Here is a 22,851-nt window from a genome sequence, read left to right as displayed (position 1 = left end):
ATCTGTTCACTGTCAATAAAAAGGTTTCATCCCTATTTTGAACTGTTTTACTTTCGTTAATTATTAGAATTTCTATGTACGAAAAGCATGTCAAGTACACTAATTAACTGCCTATTTATTTTCATGATTCAACGTGGCAAACCTGACGAAAATGTGATATTGTGCTAAATACTTAAAGAAAAAAAAATGGAAAGATGAATCTTTTCATTAAACTTCGACTAATTTTAGCGAAATTTTAGCAAAAAAAGCAGAGTGATTATTGGGATGGCAGCCCCCTCATATTTAAGACAATTTATTTTCTTTTTAAGGTTAAATACTGTTAAGTTTAATTCTGGTCGGAATTGTCGATTCAAATATATATATATATATATATATATATATATATATATATATATATATATATATATATATATATATATATATATATATATATACAATAATAATGTTCAAAGAAAAATTCTGAAGACAAAATGAAGGATACCCTAATTTTACCTGTTTTCGAAAATTGCTCGACCAAATGTTCTTTCCCAAATGAATAAACTACATAAAATGAAAGAGAACCTATTACACCAATCAAGTTTCTAAGGTGATTCAGTATTTAATTTCATACAATAACAAACCAAAAAGGATTTTAGAATAGCAACATCAATTTTCTTTTCTTCTGCTCTTATATTATTTCGTTTATTTCTCTTTTTTTTGCACTTTAGTTTTGACCAGTTTTAACCCTTATTTAAATTAGTCTGTCACTGAAGAAATTTCGGTTCTAAAACGAATTTTTTTTTTCCGTGGGTTTTGGGTTTTCAGTAAAGTACTAGTGTTGCATAAACATAAAAACACAGGAGAATTTCATCAGTCGGTTCATTTGGGTTTAGTTTTACGGATATACTGCATAATCCGTAGACTAAGAAGCGATAATTTTGTTCTTAAGGTTGTTCTTAAGTTTCAACTTCACTCTTTACTTCTCGGATAGAAAAAATTTGTTTTTATTGATTTTCTTAAAAGGGTTCAAAAAATAAAAAATTGTTGCAGTGGAGTTAAAGGTATAGTAAAACCTTTTTTTAATTTTTTAGAGAAATTTAATTTTTTTCGAACACATCTTATCAAAATTTAATATTCTTCAAAAGTAATTGATTTTCAAGATTTTGCTCTTGAAAATCAATTTGCAAGAGCAATTTTAATATTAAAAAAAAAAATTGTGTACCGGTCCCCGGTTCCATATGAGGTAAATAGATCTTTTAAAAGAAACCTTTTCACCTTGTCGGTCATTTAAAAAACGTCTCTTCGATCTTACGTTTTGGGTACATTTACACGGGAAACTTGAAAAAAAAGCATTTAGAACCATGATGCAAATAACACCAGGTACCATGTTGAATGGTATGAAAATTGAAGGTCGTCGGACAAGGATAATCGTATAATTTATTCGGCAAAAATCCATGCGAAAGAAGCAATGGCGGTTCCGGCCTCTCTTCCGGCTGGGGCAAAATCTTGATTAGCGCCCCTCCCCCCTGTCCTCTACTAAATTTCCAAGTCAAATTTCAACAAAATTTTCATTTGTTAACAAAATTATTTTCAATCTTTTAATTAATTAATAATTTAATTTAAATGATTTTTAATTTGTTATTTGAATTATTTTTATTCTTTTGTTTATTTTTATTTTATTAATTAATTAATAATTATTTTCATTTATTAATTGCGTCCTCTACTTTATTAAAATCCTGGATTTAAAATGAACTATTTTCTCTTTCTGACCATTCCCAGTAGGAAGAATCTTATGCAATCATTGGTACAAACAGATTATAGTTTTGGGCGGCTGGGGGTACAAACACGCAAAAAAATATTGTAAGGCATATTTTTTCCAAGTCATGACGGAAGGGGGGAGGGCTTTGAGCAAACAATAGGCAAATTTATTATGTATCCGTCCTATTCGGATACTGACGGAGGATTTTATAGTTATAATTCTCAGGCTATATTGCAGAACTCTGAACTTGACATGAAGTTTCAACCTTCAAATGGTCAGGGCAGCTAATCACCCTGTTTTTGACTTGAGTCATTTGGTTTTTCATTTCATTGCCAATTTAAAGTCATAAAATGCTTGGGCTCAAACGTTCATGTGAACCGATCCTACTTCCGGTCTTTCCAAAGTTGTTAAATGTTCAGTGGGGTCAGGTATCATTTTATGTTCTATTGGAATTGTATTTCTAAGAAAATAGAACATCATTGGAATTAGCGTAAATACACTTGCATAGCTATTGGCGTATGGCGTGGCGTATGCGACGTACTGCATGTAGTGTGCAAGGACGATGCATTCTGGATACAACATAAGTCTCGATTTTAAGTACAAGATTTGAAGCGGGTTCGATAAAAATCATGTGTCCATGTCCATTATGCAATTAATGTCCATGCCCATCACCAGTGTCCCTTCTGGGATTGTTTTCGAAGGCTGGTCAGTTAATCAAACAGTTCGTGGTAACAGCCTATAAGTAAGCAGCAACCCGGGCCAATAGTAAACGAAACTATAAAAATGGGACTTTGATAACAATATATACATCAAAAGAATTGGCTTTTTACTCTAATTCCAAAAATATAAAATTTATTTAGTTTAATATGTCCATAAAAAACGAGCTTGAGGAAATCAATGTGATTTTATAGAAAGGGGAGACCCCCCCCCCCGCCCCTAAAAAAATCTTAATGAAAAGCACGCAACCAGATTTAGAACATCATGGAACCCTTTTGTAAAGGTTTCAAGTTCAAATCTGCAAAAACGTGGAATTTTTTTCCAGATTAAGGTTCACAAATGCGGATTTATTCGTTATTATTTTTTTTTCGTTTTGCCAGGTGATCGTAAAAAACAATGGTCCAAGAATAATGGGAGAGGGCTCGTTTGTTGCCTTCTAAAGTTCTAGGGCCTTTTTAAAGTGACCGAAAATATTGGAGGGTAACTAGCCCCTGTCCCGTGCCCGCTTTCCCCTGAAGTAATCCGATCAAAACTTTGAGACATCTATGTTGCTCAAAATAGCTGAAAGATTAAATAACTATGCCTCTGGAGATGACATGACGCCCACAGTACCTGGCGGAAGGGCTGTAAGCTATAAAATTTGTCTATTGTTTGCGTATAGTGTTAGTTATTCGGAAGTAAACAGATATATTTTGGGATGGGGAATTTTCCATGGGGAAAATTTTCCATGAGCGGGGAAGTTTCCGGGGACGAGCTTACAAGGAGAAAGTTACATCGGAGAATTTGGCAAAACGCCTATATGAAATTTGTCCTACTTTCTCTTTGCATATTCAATTTTACATGTAGAGATGTTCCGGGGAAATTATCATGATCCCCACAGTACCTGGGGGAAGGACCGTAAGTTTGAATTTTGCTTATTGTTTACACGTAGTATTTGTCGAAAGTAAAACAGTTCAAAATAGGGATGGATACCTTTTTATTGACAGTGAATAGATATAAAATTATTTAACTGGATAAAATTATTTAACACTGTATATGTGTTCGAAATATCTAGTTAAATAATTTTATATCTATTCACTGTCAATAAAAAGGTATCATCCCTATTTTGAACTGTTTTACTTTCGTCATGGAAAGGCAGTGTGGTCTTCGAAGTTATCTAGGTAGTATTTGTTATTTGGAATTAAATAGACATTTTTTCGGGGAGGCAGAATTTTCCATGGGAAAAACTCCCCGTGGGCAGGGAAGTTTCCGGATATGAACTTTCGAGGGAAATTTTACACGGGAGAATTTTCCAAAACTCCTATGCGAAACTTATCTTACTTTCTCTTTGCCTATTCAATTTTACATGCAGAGATATTCCTGCGAAATTATCCTTTGGAAATTTTCAGAGGGGTTAAAAGCCTTGTTTTTTTTTGGGGGGGGGGTATTTCCCGCGGAGGATATTCTCCACGGAGAAATTTTCCGTGGAATAAATTCTTCATGGTGGAATTTTCTAAAAAAGAAAAATTCTCCATGGAGGACTTTTCTGCCGGAGACACTTTTCACTGGGACGACAGAATTTCCAGGAAATTTTTTCCGATGAGGGGTTTCCCAGTATGATTTGAAAAAAGATTAGAGATTCAATGAAAAACAAGTCGTTTTTCAAATGAAAGTAGGCTAATAAAAATCTTCTGGGCGTAATTGTCCACAAGAAAATTTCTGGGCGGAATTTTCAGCAGCGATGGATTTTTCCTTGGGAAGGGTGATTTTATGCAGGAGGAGCTTCCCATGGAGTAATTTTCACAGGAAAAATTCTTCACGGAGGAGAGAGGCGGATTTTCCGGCATTATTTGGAAACAACCAGAAATTAAAAAAAGGAAGTTTTCCAAATAAAACTGGGATTTAGTATCAAAATTAAAAACGAAATGAAATTATGCCTCTTACGAGGGGAGATACCGTCTGCTCAATAACTCGTTCTTTACGCTAAAGTTAAATTTTTTCTTTCAATTCTTTAAGAATAACACCCCAAAAACAGGGTCTGTTTAATTAGAATAAGAAACTTTTTATAAAGACCAAAGAAATGCATATGACGGGTATCCCCTCATTTATGCAATAATTTCTGTTCCTTTTAAGTTTTAATGTTGATCCTTACTGTCAGTAGATAAAACTTGTTTTGCTTTTTATTTTTATTGCTTTTAAAAAAACTTGTTTTTTTTTAATTTAATCTCAAAGAAATAGAAACAATTCTCTGGGGAAAACATTGGTATATTGCTGATTTTGAATAGCCAAAAATGGCAGTAGGTTACCATCCTTTTTCATGAGCCCGAGTAATTTCAAATCTGGATTTCTATCATATTCATCTATGCAATCGAAGTTTTTTTTTTTTTTATTATTCAAAGTTGATTTTTTTTTTGGAAAATACACTTGAATTGCAATTTTTTCATTGAACTTTGGCAAAGCCAAAAGTAAATCTGAGCATAAACTGATAAGAAATATCGAGATCAATTATCGAATATCACAAGTAAAAATATCGATATTTCGTTTAATCAGATTATCGCCCAACACTACTTCTGGCTAAAACCGCAATATTTCAAGAAAAGCATATTAAGACGTTAAAGAAAAAAGTGCTTTTCGAGTATAATATTCCCAATTTTTTCTCTGTTTTTTACTCCAAGTAGGCAAATAGGTTTTTAATCATGGTAATTTTGTCGATGTAGTTGAACGGGTCATTAAAAAAAAATGTATGATGCAAATAAATCTAGTGACATTAAGCTATATATATTTAGAGCATCTATTATAGAACTATCTACAGATAGGTACTAGAACTGCCTATATTGTAACTCCTTAGACGCAAGCAATGTAGCATTGAGCCTTCGACAATTGCCGATGATTTACAGGGTACTGTAAGAATCCTTTTGAATCGCAACTTTGCAACTAATTTTGGCTTATTTGAAGTTGTAGATTGTTATTGCTAATTTTAATACTTAAAATTAGTTATTGAAAGTATCTAAAACGTTACTGGCTATTTAAAATGTTCAGATTGTTTTGTAATTATTACAGAGATACATGTTCTCTTTGTATCTTCTGTTTTCTTTTTTAGAGTTTTCTTGTATTTCTGAGTTTCTGGAAATATTCCTTTTTTCTTTTTTATTGGCTCCACTTGTTTTGCTGTAAAAGTGCGTTTAAAAGTAACTATTATTATTCCATCTTTTTGATTTTTTGTGTGTTTTAGTAATTTAATAAAGGACCATTCCTTACGCAGTTAGAAAGAGATGAATTTGAAAATAGAACAAAGAATTAGCAGCAAAAAGATTGGGTGTGTTTAGCAGGGCCATATTCAGGATTTTTTCGGGCGAGGAAGGTACAAAAACCTTAAAAAACACATCAAAAATGTATTTATGTTCATTTTGCTATGCTTTTACGAGTCAGAGAAACATTTCGAGGGGGGAGGGAATGGTCAAAGCCCTAGGCACCCCCCCCCCCTGAATACAGCCTTTGTGTTTAGTCTAATTTTATTTCTAGGACAATTGCGAACAATTTGGACTTGGACAAACTTATTTTCTAGCTTACGAATAATTCCGAAAACGGACTCCTCAGCTCCGGTGCAAAGGCCTTCTTTAGCTGTTGCAACAGTAATTGTTGCAAAGCCGCAAATGCGATGTCTCTATACAATATGAACGTTATTTATTTCTTTTTTTTTCTGGTTTTGACCGGTTTTAACTTAGATATAGACTACTCTGTTACTGATGATATATCCGGTTCTAAAACAATTTTTTTTCCGTGGCTTTTGTGTTTTCATTTAAGCACTAGTTTTACAAAATCACAAAACACAGGAAAATTTCATCAGTCGGTTTATTTGGGTTCCGTTTCAAACATTTATTTGGGCTCAAACGTTTCACGTTTTCGCGGAATCACAACTCCGAATAGAAATTTTGGCACAAAGTGCCTCTGTAGTCAGTAAAAAAATGTACGGGGAGGGGCGAGGGCAATAAATACTGAACTTTTCCAATATTCGAATTAAGGAAAACTTAAATCCCCTATCCCCGTACCCTGCCAACCTCTTTGCGGATAATTATATGAATTTCCTTTATTTTATTCTGCAAATATTTCTTGAAGTAAAGCAAATTTTAACGACTTAGATTCCATGTTACTATAATAATATAGATGATTTTTTTACAAATGGGTTCTGCCCCCCCCCCCATATCTGAACAACCTATAACATAAAATACTAAAAGTCGAGCATTAAAATGCACTTCTTGGGCTTCCGGTACCCTAAACCTACACTCTGCAATCAAACAAACTATAGATTATTCGCCCTGATGGGGCTATTTCAACACTCAGAAATTACCCCTTCTTCACAATAAAGATATCCGTTCTCTCCGTTTTTATTATTTCCAATTTTCCAGTTTTATTGCATCTGTGTTTATGATATAATAAAAGGAAACTCATATGTAGTTTATTAGGCACGTACGAGTTTTTTTATGAGGGGGTGCCAGTAATAAGGAAAAGAGAGTTTATATAATAATTTGAATAAGAAATGCCCACAAATTGGGAAAAATAATTATTTGGATAGGCCGTGTTCCCCCTCCTTTGCACGTCCTTGAAGGACTCCCACGTTTAAACCAAAATATGGACCCCCATGCACCCCCCATCAGTCCAAAAATAAACCTTAGTCCCAAAATAATGTGCTTACTGGTCTGATACAGTTTTGTTCTCTCCGGAGGATATTGTTTTAGTTTCTATTTCCCAATCCGTTTTGGATTGTGGTCGCCCCTCTAATTACCCATTAAATTACGTACTTTACTAAAAATTATCTAAAAAATTACCAAAAAAATAATAAAAAAAGTATCTAATTGCCTAAAAAAAAATTATCTAAAAAATTGCCAAAAAAAAAATGATACAAAATATTGTATCAATACACGTTTTGTTCCAAATTTTCTTTCAAAATTCAATAAGCTCTTGAAATTTTTTCTTTTTTCGTTAACTTTATTTAACACGCCGTATTCAGTTATTTTTCCATTTTCTTGTTTTTGTTCTGTTCTTTCCGTAAATCGTTGCTTAGTTGAACTGTCCTTAGTTGAATTAGTCGAATTGTTGCATCCGCTGAATTTTTGAATTAAAATAGAATAGTTGTGGGCATTAAGTCATGGCTAATTGTAGAAAAAGCCAAGACAGATAGTCCAATTGAGTGAGAAGCAAACCTGGCATTAATTCCCCCCTTATTAGGATTATATAAAAAGGAGGTTAGTTCACTTGTTAATAGATATGTCTATCTATTATCCGTCCATGCGTCATTGCTAGGGCAGAAGAACCAAGTCATAGAGCTAATATATTGATAGAACCTATAGTTTTCTAAGTGTTTGATTAATTTGGCTTGGGTAAACAGCGGAAGCATGCGGGTGCCCTTGTATATTCTATAATTATATAAATATATAAATAAATAAATGAAAAGAATTAAAATAAATACTAAAAAGGATTAAAATAATTACAGACAAAGATTGAAAAATAATATATATAAATAAAAATATATATAAATATAAATAAATAAATAAATGTATATTTATAAATAAATAAAAGTGAATCATCATTTTTATCAACATTACTTACCAGATAAGTTCCAACGGGACACGACCTCACACATTTGTCTCGGTCAAAGATATGTTTGCAGGCAAAACACTGGTCATTGTAGCGACCATAACAGCCTCCGGCACACTCTCTGTCACAAGGTTCCCAAATCTTTTCTTTGTCCGGCTTGTCACAATTTTTGACGCAGAAACACAAACGATTTCCTTCGCCGCAACTGGGCTCTGTAAAATATTAATATTAATACAAACTTTTTGATAAAATTAATATCAACTAATAATCATATTAACAATACGGCTGTAATTATAAGTGCGAAATATGCCATTTTTGTCGAATAAGAGTTATGCTTGTGTCATGGGTAAACTATGCACGAGGAATCGAATTGTTCTGTCAGAAAATCAGAATGATCCTCTCTAGTATCATTGAGAAGGTAAAAAGAGAAATAGGATTATCTTATGGAGCTATTAAATAATTTTTTTTTTTTTTTTTTTTTTTTTTTTTTTTTTTTTTTTTTTTTTTTTTTTACTGAAAGTAAGGATCAACATTAAAACTCAAGACGGACAGAAAATATTGTCTTAAATTGAACAAGTTTTTATTGTTTTAATAAGTAGAGTTGCAAGAAAGAGTCAAACTCTTTCTCACACAGAGTTGTGAGGAGGTGACAGAACAATTTCTGTTCGTTTTAAAATTTAATGCCGCTCCTTACTTTCAGTTAAAAAAGCTTTTTTTTTATAATTTAATTTATGAACGATTTTGAATTAATGCAGGTTTTAATTTTGGCTCTCCGTACATGAACAATTAAAATGAAATTTACATATTAATTTTACTTTCTTGGCTAAATGGCTTTCTCAAAATTATGATAGGACGATTTTGAGAAAAAAGGGGCGGAGGAGGGGGCCTAGTTGTCCTCCAATTTTTGTGATTACTTAAAAAGGCTACTAGAACTTTTAATTTTATTTAAGAACGTTTTTATTAGTAAAAAAATATACGTAACTTACAGATTAACTTACGTAACTAACTTCTATATTCGTGTATTTTTATAACGTAAATGAGGGGGTTCTACCCCTCGTTAATACCTCGCTCTTAACGCTAAATTTCGAATTTTATTCCAATTCTTTATGAGCGACCCCTGAATCACAAAGGCAATTTACCTAAAATAAATAGCTCTTGTGAAATTACTAGAAATACTTTAGCGTAAAGGTATTGAGGAGGGGACGAACCCCCTCATATACGTAATAATTTCTGTTCGTTTTGAGTTTTAATGTTGTTTCTTTTTTTCAGTTGAAAAAACTTATTTGTATTTATTCAACTTTGCAATGTTTTTTTTTTAAATACTGCTGGAAAATCCAGCGCCCCCATCATGAAATTTCTCTTACCCCATGATAATTTCCTCCATGAAAACTTCCTTCCACGCAAAAAAAAAAAAAAAAAAAAAAAAAAAAAAAAAAAAAAAAAAAAAAAAAAAAAAAAAAAAAAAAAAACAAACAAACAAACAAACAAACACGAATCCGTGATCTTTCTTCTGGCAAAAAAGGACAAAATTTGCAGATAGGAGCTTGAAACATCTACAGTAGGGTTCTCTGACACACTGAATCTGATGGTGTGATTTTCATTAAGATTCTATGACTTTTAGGGGTTGTTCCTCTCTTTTTTCGAAAATACGGCAAATTTTCTCAGGCTCGTAACTTTTGATGAGTAAAACTAAACTTGACGAAGCTTATATATTTAAAATCAGCATAAAAATCCTTTTATGCATCTATTGGTACTAGAATTCCGTTTTTTAAAGTTTCTGTTACTATCGAGCCAGATCGCTCTTAACGAATTGTTTGATAACATGGGGACTTCGTATTTGTCTTTTTTTGTCAATAAAAAAAAGGAAAAGGAATTCCCTTCGAATACTTGAATTTAATTTATGCCACCGAAAAGATCATTAAAACTTGGTTTAGAATATGTTCCCTTCAGCTTCACTAGCCTATCCTTCAGAGCGAGCACAGCCGATAAACTTTCTCCCTTTTTTCGACTCTCCTGAAAAGTTACAAAAATTGCATAAGTCGCGCTTCTAATTATCACAGCCGAATAGCAATCATATACATTAAATATTCATTTAGCCTTAAAAAAAAAATGGCGATATATGTACTGGGAGTACATGACACGGGTAGATGGAAGGTTTCCAAAATAACCTTGGACATGCTGCTAGAGAGGAAGGCAGAGTTGGTTTGGAGCTCAATAGGAGAACTCGAGTTGAAAGCTTAAGACAGGCCGTTGTGGTAAACTGATGTTGCTGTTGTACGTTCTTTTAGGTATAAGATGAAATCAAATAAGTTACAGCCTAAAACAAAATTAATTTCTTATTACATCTTTTATTAACAGTCAAATGGCATTCACTGTGCTATTTACTGTTTTCACAAATTTTCTCGTTATTTTCTTTTTTTTGTACTTTAGCTCTAAGAAAACAATTTACGGACGGTCAATTCAACTCCAGTTATTCCAAGCATAAAATTACAAAAGGAAATCAGTTCCCCAGTTCCCCGAAGAATCAGATCGTGCTTGTCGTCCAACCATCCAAGGTTGCCAAACGAAAATTGGGTCGCACCCAAACGGGGTGGGAGAATGTCGTAAGGAAATGCTTAATGGAAACTGGAACTTCTTGGGAGGGTGTAAAGAGGTTCTTTTTGAATAGATAGGGATGGAGGAGGAATTTGCATAGCTGTAGCAGCCCTTGTAGGGTTGCAACCCAATAAGTTTGCAGCACCAAGCAACCCTTAGGTTGCTTGGTGATGCATTGACTTTTTAGTAGTAGTAGCAAAAGAAGAACAAAGCAGTATCCGGCACGAGAACGTCAACGTATTTCCCTGTTTCAACCCCTCCGCCATCCACTGAACCAAAATTATCAATCTTCAATTACTTAATTCCTAACCTTCTATCATATCTAACTGGTAAATAAAAATATTCGGTTTTTTTGTTATTTGAGATTTTTGTCTGACTGTTACTAACGATCAGGGGAACGTCATGCGGCAAGAGAATCAACCTATTTCCCTACATCAGCCCCTCCACTATCCAAAAGAACCAAATTTATCAATCCATAATTACTTAATTACTACCGATCTATTCAGCTAACCCCAGAAAAAGGAATATATATATACCTATATGTACATATATATATATATATATATATATATATATATATATATATATATATATATATATATATATATATATATATATATATATACTAGCTGTTGGGCCACCAACACCTAGTTGGTGGGGGCGCTTCGCGCCCCCCGCGCGCGTAAATCGTTACGCACCATATTAGTTACGCGCCATTGTAGTTGTGTCCCTGTGTTCCACCTGTGAATAGATATATATATATATATATATATATATATATATATATATATATATATATATATATATATATATATATATATATATATATATATGTTTTTAACTACGTAAAACTTGCGAATGTACAACATTCTTCGCTGTCCCATTGTCTGTGCATATAAATAGATTGTCAGGTTTACTGACTCTTGAACATGCAACATATAATTGTCCATGGGAAAAACAATTCGTATTCAGATTTATACCTCATTATTCTAATGATGTGTCCCTGTGTCCCGGTCGTCATTTATATTCCCTGTGTCCCGGTCGTCATTTGTGTCCCGGTCTGTAATTTCATCAGTTGGCAATATACATATATATTGTGATTCCTCGGCACGCTTTCTGTTCTTACTTTCTCTATCAGCCGCAAGCCTGTTTTCTTGCTGTTCTTGTGATTCCTCGGCACGCTTTCTTTTCTTACTTTCTCTATCAGCAGCAAGTTTTTTTGGCATAGACTCTTTGAGCAGCTTCCTCGGCTGTTGCCATTGTAGGTTCTTCAGTCATTTTACAATTAAACATTTTTCCGTGAACGAATGTCTTAAATACCTATAATGACGTCATCGTCATAACAAACATGACGACAACTAACTTCATGACGACATGACATGATGACATGACGTCACTCGACACACAGACAACTTATTATATATATATAGATATATATATATAGTATATATATATATATATATATATATATATATATATATATATATATATATATATATATATATATATATATATATATATATATATATATATATATATATATGTATATATATATTACTGATATTACTGGTTGATATTAACGAAAAAAAGAAATTTTAAGCCAAACAAAAAACCAACTGAATTTGACATCAAAAGCTTCATTTGACCAGCATTTTCCACAGTGAAAAAATGGGATAAAACGTATTAAAATGCAACAAAACTTGTAGATATCATAGGAACAACGTAATGAACTTAGGAACATCTTAGGAACTATCTTAGGAACAACGTGGATTGATGTAATTGGTAGAGCATTCAAAATATAATGAAGTGGGATATCTCCATTCGACAAAAATGTCAAAAACATTTCTTTTAAATTACTCCATCTGATATATTATATACACCTGGACCCATTTCAGTTCCAGTCTTCGTGTTTCCTAAAAGTTTAAGCAGCGGGCGTACTAATTGCAAACACATTTGATAAATAGAGGCAGCGTTACCACATGCCTGACGAGACAGTTAAGCCAAAAAAAGCGATAATGCGCCAAATGTACCATTACAAAAGTGCCAAAGTAACAACTTAAAGAAGTTACGGTATTTATCGGTTATAGCCTATAATAGACATTCGGGAAGAGAAGTTCGCTTAGTGCTAATGAAACGAAACAAAATATGATGAATATATAATAGTTTAGAAACAAATTTGGGCTATATATTTGCACACTAGGGGGGTGAGGGTAAAGCAGAGCATATATTAAATGTGTGAACCAACCATTACTGTATTTAGTATATGCTATGCTTTACCCCCCACCCCAGCTCTAATGTAAAAATACATAGCCCAAACTTTTGATAAAGCTGATGAAATAAAACAAAATATGACGAAAATATAATACTTTATTAGGAAAATTATAAAATTGCAACTTAGAATTACGTACCCAGAACGCAGAAATGTCGTTAAGAATCGTGTTAAAATTGGGTCTTCCTTCTACCTTTACTGCCGCCCGCCACATGTACTCTGCTAAGTATGATTGTAGATGATGGCGGAATGTAGCTCGGTGCCGTTTATTACGCCACTTTACGGAACCCCACATTCTCTTTACTTTTTGGGTAGTCTCCGGTCCCTGGCAAATCCCAAATCTTAACTTGAACATCCATGGTGAGACACTATACTCTATCAAAAGTCAAAAACTAACCGGTTATTATTCCACCTGATCTTTGCCATCCAAATGATCGACAGTATAAAGAAGTTACTTGAGCAGTTTTTTGTGTCGAAATTGTGTAGTGTCTATTATATAACCGATAAGTACCGATGTTACTTGGAGACATGCGTTAAGGGGAATATTTGTTTTTATGGTCTCTTTTTTTATTTACCAACTAACTACATTTACTAATATTTATATATTTATTATTTACTTTTATATTATTTAATTACGCTTATATTACATTAATTACATTCTTACATGTCCACGGCTCCTTCTTTTAAGTTGATTGTTTGGGCGTACTGTTAATCCTAGGTGTTTCGATGAATGGGTAAGACCTCGTTCAAGTGGTTATCTATCCAAATAACTGGAGTAACAAAACAGGTTTTTTGTGAATCATTACCTTTCACACACTCGAGCTGTAAGTGCATGTTCGTGTTCATAAAAAAAGCTTTCATCACTATATCAATGCATAGCCAAGCTCTACTAACTTATTTTGCAAATTACTAGTAAACATAAAAAAATGTATTTTTTTTTTAAATATTAATTTTCATTCACTATATCGATGAATAGCCGAGCTCTACTAACTCGTTCTGGAAATTACTAGGAAACGTAAAACATTTTTTTTTAATATTAGTTTTCATTCACTATATCGATGTATAGCTAAGATCTACTAACTTGTTTTGGAAATTAGTAAAAAATGTGACAAAAATCCTTTCGCCGTGTAGAAGTCACGCTTTCTAACAAACCTCAATAACGACCATAATATGAGGCTTGGTTATGTCATAGCGAATGGAAGCTAAATTATTTCTTCAATTGTTGATGCATGAAAAGTCATTCATAGCCTTAAAGCTACTAGTCAAATCAAAAAGACCCATAAAACCAGTAAGTCACAAAACAATACCGAATTTTTACCCATGATTTCAAGAAGTCAGTGCCCAACCACCTAAAAAAAAAATGCCAAAAATAACACAAATCCGCCCAATCTGGCAGTGCTGCAAAGAAGACAAATTGAAAACCAGAATAAGTGAAGGAAAGTGTTCTAATTCTGGAATTCTGCCAGAACTTCCGCAGCCGCCAAGAATCTGAAGAACGTTTTGAGTGAATGGAAAAGATATAAGTGACACAATAGGAACCCATTACTATACTTCTACCCAGGGGAATGAAACAACCAAGGGCGTATCCAAGTGAGTCCCGGGTTTGAGCCCCTTCCCCTCCTGAAATATTTCCTCGATTCGTAAATCGGTCGTAAAAATGCAGGTAAAAAGACCATCTCCCCTAAAAAGCTAAACAATATTTCTTCGAGGCATAAATGTCTCTTAAATGCCTAAGAAAAACTTAACCCCCCCCCCCGCAAGTCCTGGATACGGTCTTGTAAACACAAGATGGTTTTCTGTACCCACACATTGTGGGAACACGGATGCAGGGGGTAGAGTTGTGACAATTCCATCACTAAACACTGGTTGATACAGAAAGACGATCTCCCACTTGAAGCAGGCTTCATGTTGGTCGACCAGCGCCTTTTCCCTTCCAATTTGCTGTTAAATTACGTTGGAAACCATCTTTCTTTAAATTATCGTACATTTCGTTTCCTCAAATAACACCCTGAGTTTCCTGATTTCCGTAGTTGTTAGTGCTGTGATTCTTCTAATTTTTCTTTCTCTTCTTTTTTTGGAGCTTCCCGTGATATTTCCGAGAAAAAGAAAACACTTTTGGAAAACAAAACACCGAAAATGGCAACACCGTACCAGTCCCAAAAAACGGCCACAAGTACCTTAACAGCTGAGTACCTTTAAGTACCCTAAAATACCTAAGTACCCAAGTAACTTAAGGTACTGACAAGAACAATTTTTTTCCAAAACAAACGCTGCTGGAAAAGAGAACGCCAAAAAATGGCAACACCGTACCGGTCCAAAAAGCAGTCATAAGTATCTTAACACCTGATACCTTTTAAGTACCTTAAAATTCGTATTATTCGTAAAAAAGTTTGTTGCACATTTACAAATTTTACATCATAAGGTAAAATTAGTAAATCTAGGGGGCTAACCTTGTTTTTTATATTTACTAAGTATGTGGGAAATCTGATCAATTAGTTAAATGGATTATAGTACAAAAAAATAAGAAATTTCAGTCGTGTACGTAAAATTAATTGGAAAAAGTTTTCTACGATGATCTACTTCAAATATGCTAAATTATTTGAAATGTAGAAAATTTTCCATATTTTGCGATAAGATCAGACGAAGAAAAATACACCATGACTGGTTTTCCTCGGTATCTTTGATGATTAGATAGCATTTCACTGTTAATTCTCCTGAATCAAAATTAATTCTAACCAGGTAAGGAAAGAGTTCCAAAGCTGCCAGTAGCAGAATTCGACAGAATTCCAAAAGCTGCCGACACTTTAGCAGCACAACTTGTATTTTCAAACATCAAAAACAAGGAGAAACAATAGGGAATTTCTCAAGACAGCGGGAAACAAATTAGAATGAATATTTCGGCCCTATGTCCAAGAGCTGTCCTCAGCAATACAAAAATATGTAAGAAGAAACAACTTACAAGAGGATAAAATCAATAAAACTAAAATGAAAAGAGTCCTGGTTGAACTTCGCTGAGGTAAGGATGCCAGGACTGCTTTGAAAAAAATTTTCATTTTAGTTTTATCCTGCTGTAAGTTGTTTCTTCTTATATATTTTTGTATTGCTGAGGACAGCCCTTGGACATAGGGCCGAAATATTCATTCTAATTTGTTTCCCACTGTCTTGTGAAATTCCGTCACTATTTAACTTGTATTTTGACAGCTTTTCGTTGAGAAAAAAAGTATTTTTAAATGTAAAAATGGCATTTTCAGACAAAATCTGCGAACAAATTTGAAAACTACAAAGTAGCATTGCTACTTTGCTACCCCACTTTTTGCACGGCGGCTTCTAACCATAAAAAAAATTAACAAAAAATAATCTAAAAAATAAATGAATAATTAACAAAATAATTAACAAAAAAATAATAACCATAACAAAAAACAATTTTTTTTTATTTTTTCGTAATATAGTATAGTTTTTACCACAGATTACAAAATTGCTGATCGTGACGATGAAAAAAGGGGGACGGGTTTAACAGAAAAGAAACCACTTTCAAGCGGTGGACTGCACCATGGTCAATAAAACCTAAAATACACTAAAAATAAATGGAATAAAAATGGTCCAACCCGTTCGCAGCGATCATTTTCAATTATATTCATTCAGATGATTAATACCTAAAAAAAAAATAAGTTGCAAATTTTGCCTCAGTTATTTTTTCCTATCGATCAATTTTGTTGACTTCATAGAAAAACTTAAACAAAGTTCTTTCAAAAACTTTGTTGAGTTCATAGAAAAAAAAGTTCCTTCCAAGCGTCTTTTCAACTATTAAATAAAAAAACAATTTTTTTAAAATGAAAGTAAGGAGCAACATTAAAACTTAAAACGAACAGAAATTACTCCGTATATGAAAGGGGCTTTTCCTCCTCAACGCCCCACTCTTTACGCTAAAGTTTCTTACTGTTTTAAAAAGTAGAATTAAGAGAAAGAGCCAAACTTTAACATAAAGAGCGGGGTGTTGATGAGGAAGCAACCCCTTTCACATACAAAGTATTATTTTATTCTACTCCGTATATAATTACTCTTAATATATCGTAATATAATACTTTTTCTCTTAGCTCTATTTTTAAAACAGTAAGAAACTTTAGCGTAAAGAGCGGGCTGTTGAGGAAGAAAAGCCCCTTTCATATACGGAGTAATTTCTCTTCGTTTTAAGTTTTAATGTTGCTCCTTACTTTCGCTTAAAAAAAAGTTTTTTTTTTTAATTTCTGGAAGTTTTTGAATTAATGCATGTTTTGATGATGGCTCTCCGCACATAAATAATTAAAACGAAATTCGCATATTAATTAATTGCAATTAATCGAAGATCTTGAGAAAAAAAGCAAGGGAGGAGGCCTAGCTGCCCACCAATTTTTTGATTACTTAAAAAAACAACTAGAACTTTTAACTTTTTACAAACGTTTTCGAATTAACTTACATAACGAACTTCTATATTCGTATGTTTTATTGCATATATGAGGGGGGTTCCCTCGTCGATACCTCGCTCTTTACACTAAAGCTTGAATTTTGTCCCAATTCCTTAAGAATGACCTCTGAATCACAAAGGTCGTAGAATAAATAGTTGAAATTACTAAAAATACTTTAGGGTAAAGAGTGAGGTATAACAAGGAGGTAAACCCCTCATATGCGTAATAATTTTTGTTCGTTTTAAGTTTTAATGCTGCTCCTTACTTTCAGTAGAAAAAACTTTTCAGATTTATTTTTTCATTGTTTTTTCAAATAATGCAACAAAAAATCCTGCGCCCCCTTCACTGAAATTCTTTTCCCCCATGAGAAGTTTCTTCATGGAAATATCCTCCCACGTAACCCCCCCCTCAACTCTCCCCCTAAATAAAAAACATCCCCCTGAAAACGTCTGTATACTTCCCAATAAGAATTACTATATGTAAACACAGGTCAAAGGTTGTAACTTGCAGCCCCTCCTACGGGGACTTCGGGGGATTAAGTCGTCCCTAAAGACATAGTTATCAGGTTTTTCGACTATGGTGAATAAAATGGCTATCTCAGAATTTTGATCAGGTGACTTTTGGAAAAATGAGCGTGAGAGGGGGCCTAGGTGCCCTCCAATTTTTGGCCACTTAAAATGGGCACTAGAACTTTTAATTTCCGTTAGAATGAGCCCTCTCGCGACATTCTAGGACCACTCAGTCGATTTGATAACCCCTGAAAAAAAAACAAAAAACAAAAACACAAATCTGTCTCCTGGCGAAAAATGCAAAATACCACATTCCGTTAGAATGAGCCCTCTCGCAACATTCTAGGACCACTCAGTCGATACGATCACCACTGGAAAAAAAAAACAAATCTGTCTCCTGGCAAAAAATGCAAAATACCACATTTTGTAGATATGAGCTTGAAACTTCTACAATCAGGTTCTGATCTGCCTTCTGGCAAAAAATACAAAATTCCACATTTTTGTAGATAGGAGCTTGAAACTTCTACAACAGAGTTCTCTGATACGCTGAATCTGACGGTGTGATTTTCGTTAAGATTGTAAGACTTTTAAGGGGTGTTTCCCCCTGTTTTCTAAAATGAGGAAAATTTTCTCAGGCTCGTAACTTTTGATGGGTACAATTGATCTTGATAAAACTTATATATTTAAAATCAGCATTTAAATGCGATTCTTTTGACGTAACTATTGGTATCAAAAATTCATTTTTTAGAGTTTCGGTTACTATTGAGCCGGGTCGCTCCTTAGTACAGTTCGTTACCACGAGCTGTTTGATTGGTCATCTCTGTTTGTTTTTTTTTCGCTATTTCAGATTTTTTACTTTATTTTTTAAGCATATGTTTCTTTTACTCTTTTTTTTAATTGTCTCCTTTTCTTGCGTTTTTTTCTTTCTCGTTGTTACTCTACCTTTATACTTTTTTTTATTTGTGGGTTATCAAATCTGTGAGCAATGAATAAAAGAATAAATAAAATATTGATTGGCAATAGCTATCATCACCTTTGCTTTACGGTTGCCTGCAACTGTTTACTCTAAGGAGACCGGACCTCCAGCTTTGCCGGTAAATTTCTAGATTAAATAATATATATATAATATAATAACTATATAATGTATATAATATAATAATATAATATAATATAATAATACATATATATAATATAATAAATAATATAGCTAAGAAACAGACATAACTTTAAAATCACAATTTCATTATGAATCCAAGTATAACATTCATTTGCGTTAATTTACTTAAAAACCACCCGCCCACCCCACCTCCGTAAAGGGCAAATATACACCGTGAATTGCATATATGTAATTAATATTCGGTTATTTTAATAAACAGTTATATCAATTTGAAGAGAAGAGTAATGTATGGAAAAGTCAATACATATATACAATTCAGGGTATATATTTGAACATTAGGGGTAGGGATGTAAAGCAAATTTGCAACGCAAATGAATAGTGTATGTAGATTCAGGATACAATTCAGATTCTAAAGTTATGTGTATTTTTTAGCTATCTCAGTTGTACTTAAATCTTGAATTTTACCACTTTACCTTGTGAGTGTTAAAGCGACACTTAATGCTACCCCTGGTCCAAGGCCGTATCCAGGGGGTGTTGAAGGGTTTGAACACCTCCCTCCGAAATATTTGTCTGAGTCGTAACAATGTAACAAAAATGGAAAAAATATTTTTTTTTATTTATTTATGCTTAATAATTCTTTTCGATTTTTTATGTAACCCCCCCCCCCAAAAAAAAAATCCTCATGTAAAAACCCCACGAATAAAATCCTGGATACGGCCCTGCCCTGGTCGAATCCAATAAAGAAACATTAAGACTTTATTTTTACTAAAAATTATTTTATTTTACTAAAAAAAAAATTCTACAGATGTTTATCTGTATCACCATTTAAATTCCTTATTCCAATTCCCAAAGAGCTCCCAATCAACAGAGGAGATTGTTGTCCTTTCCCATTTATTTATTTTCTTTCTTGTCAGTTTTTTTCACCCCTCGCTGATTTTCTACATGACAGCTTCCTCCTTTTCCCTCCCTCATTTTGCGAGACACTCTAACGATCTACTGTCTGGAGTTGGTTCGTAAAATCGAGACTTCAGATGACCTGATTCACTTTTTTTCCTCAACTGAGATAAAAACAAACCATCTTTGTGAGTGAGATGTTACATAACTTGCTGACAAGTTATACTAATGGATTTGTAATTTAATTACCCATTCGCTGAGGTAGAAAAATAATGAACTAGTGTTTTTTAAGTTTCAAATTTATTCATATAGAAATAAATAATTAGCTTGTTGGAAATGTATATTTATGGACTTGTTATTACTGGATTTGTAAACATTCCTGACCATAGAACAATTAAGGGAAGGGGGAGGGGTCAGATAAAGAAGTCCTAAACTTTAAATAGGTAAAAAATAGTAATTGGATGACTGATCGTGTTTCAAACAGTAGGCTGTACGAAAAGTTTGGTTCAATCCCGTTTTCTAGGGTTATAATGAGAGAAAGGTTGAGAGGGCTAGGGCACGTTCTGCGGAATAAGGATGAAAGATTGCCGAAGATTGTCCTTTTCGTCCAACCACCTAGACTAAACAGAAAGCAGATCGTCTGTGGTTGGGGTGGGAGGATATCATACAGAGTTTAAAGGGAAATGGGAACTTCTTGGGAAGGTGTTAAGAGGGAAGCTTTGAATATATTGGGATGGAGTAGTGTACGGAGTTGTGTTGGCTTCAGGTGCCTTGGTGCTGTGGTGAGTTGTTAGTTCTTGGTCTTGCGGTGAGTTGTCAGTAGCAGTAGTAGTAATATTCTAAACGTTAAAGTAGGTTTAGTTCCATTTTAACTCTTATGTTTGCAACGCATGTGTTTTTTAATGTTTTTGAACTCTAATTTGAAAACCTTTTTTCCAAAACCAGAAAAAAGAGGATTCAATTTCACCGGTATGCAAATTTCATTATTTCTATCCCTGTGTGATTCCGTAATTCATGCATAAGTATGTATATATATATATATATATATATATATATAAAGACATATGTTGGCTTAACTTACCTGGGGTAGTATTATTAGTACAGATTGTAGATACAGTGAAGTTTCTAAAAGTAAAACAACCAAGGCCCAGGGTGTTTTTAACACAATAAAATAAAAATAAATGTCTGGAAGAATAGAAAGATAAGTCTGCGAACCGAAATTAAAACATTGAAAGCTACAGCAATGAAAGTGATCAAGTATAATTTTGAAACGTGGGAATGGCAGAGGAATAGTCGTTAAAATTTTGCCAAAAACATTGTCTACGGATAGTTAGTAGAACGAAAAATTTCTTCGTATCCCACTTTCTGTGGCTAGAACGATCTAAAGGTTGAGATGGCTTGGACACATTTTGCGGATAAAGGATGATAGATCGCAGATTGTTCTCTTTGGTCACCCATCCGGAGGGCAAGCAAATATCAGGTGGTTCTCGAATTGGTTCAGAAACAGTGGCGTAATTTCGTGAAAATCCTGGGGCGGGGAACTTGGACCCATTTTATCCCAAATCAAGTGAAAACTGAAAAATGAGCCATATAGTAACACAAAGGTACAGCAAACTGACCCGTTTCTGTGGATGCTTAAATTATGCAGGCTTATCTTAGTTTTGACCAGATTTTTGAAGAAACTAAATCTCAGTTGGGAGGGACACAATAAATTAGTTTTTTAAATATTTTACGTGAGCTTCCCAGCGAGGGGTTTCCAACAGTCAAAAGTCGTGTACACGCGCCGGTACGAGTCAAAGGTGTGCCAGGTGGCTTGGCGGAACATGTGACGCCCCGATTTGGACACCAGGTGGCGAAGAGATAATCCATCAAATCAAAAATTTAGCTTAAGAAGATTTTCGAATTTTAGGATATTTTTTTCTTTTTCAATGAATGGGTATATTATATATTGTCTTTTTTCCAAAAAGAAAATATATAATATGAAAATAAAGTATCTGAAAGCCCGTCGAATACAGCAAGGGTAAAGTGAGAAAGTAAAAAAGGAAAAAAACAAGAAAGGGGAACAGAAAGAAAAGACATTAAAACAATATAAAAAAAACAGCGCAAAGAACTTGGTTGTATCCTAATGAGGTGAGAAGCTGGAAATCCAACGTCCAATTGAGTGGGTATGTCGTGAGGAGGAAGCTTTTCAAAGTTCCACATACATTATTTTGTCTGCGATTTAGATATCTCCAGCACTTCAAAGTATAACTAAAGTAATCACAATCGCTTACTGTATTAACGTCCCATCGCATATTGTTGGATTTCAGGGTTGAGTTGGATAATATACCTTCTAGCTATATAAGTGCCTATACTCACAGCCAATCACTCATCTTCAGCCCTGAAACAATCATGTGACGTTACACAAAGGGCACATGAAGCCTGAAGCCAAGCTGGTATTTGTAATTATAAAGTCGGTAGGTTTCACCCTAGTGGGGGGGATAAAGGTGAAATCTCAAGATTTTTTTAGGGGCAATGGGGGGAAGTGTGGAATTTCCAATTTCGGGTCGGAGTAAAGCGGCAAAATATTCTTTCTCTGGTTCTCATTAAAGAGTATACCTCAAGGTTAAATTGTTGGTTTTAATGCCACTCGTCTGACAGGTTCTGCTGCTAGTTTTGCTAGTTTGTCTACAGGTACGAGTGCAAAAGAGTCAGGTATGGTTGCGTAAAACCTGTGAATCATATAACTAGCCCTCGAGTACTCATATCAACCTCAATAATTGCATCCAACCCCTTTGTGTATACAACGGTGGTGGTACTGCTTTCGTCTACACCCCTACATCTCTACACCCCTACATCTCTAAACATTTACATCTCTTTAAGATTAAACATTTACATCTACATCTACATCTCTACATCTACATCTACATCTACATCTTTAGAGATTAAACATTTACATCTACATCTCTACATTTCTACACCCCTACATCTCTAAACATTTAACCAACAATTTATTA

General features: G+C 33.8%; 1 protein-coding gene across 2 annotated transcripts in view; it reads right to left on the bottom strand.

Annotated features, from left to right (window-relative positions):
• The window catches only part of LOC136038269 (insulin-like peptide receptor), a 258,331-nt gene that overhangs the window by 96,300 nt on the left and 139,180 nt on the right, over positions 1-22,851 (bottom strand). For both annotated transcript variants that reach the window (XM_065721386.1, XM_065721387.1), the window contains exon 7: positions 8,042-8,241. In XM_065721386.1, coding sequence (XP_065577458.1) covers positions 8,042-8,241 — 200 coding nt within the window. The remainder of the gene's footprint in view (positions 1-8,041; positions 8,242-22,851) is intronic.

This window comes from Artemia franciscana, chromosome 17, assembly GCF_032884065.1.
Source record: "Artemia franciscana chromosome 17, ASM3288406v1, whole genome shotgun sequence".
NCBI classification, from domain to species: domain Eukaryota; kingdom Metazoa; phylum Arthropoda; class Branchiopoda; order Anostraca; family Artemiidae; genus Artemia; species Artemia franciscana.
This window is presented reverse-complemented; position numbering and strand designations above follow the sequence as displayed.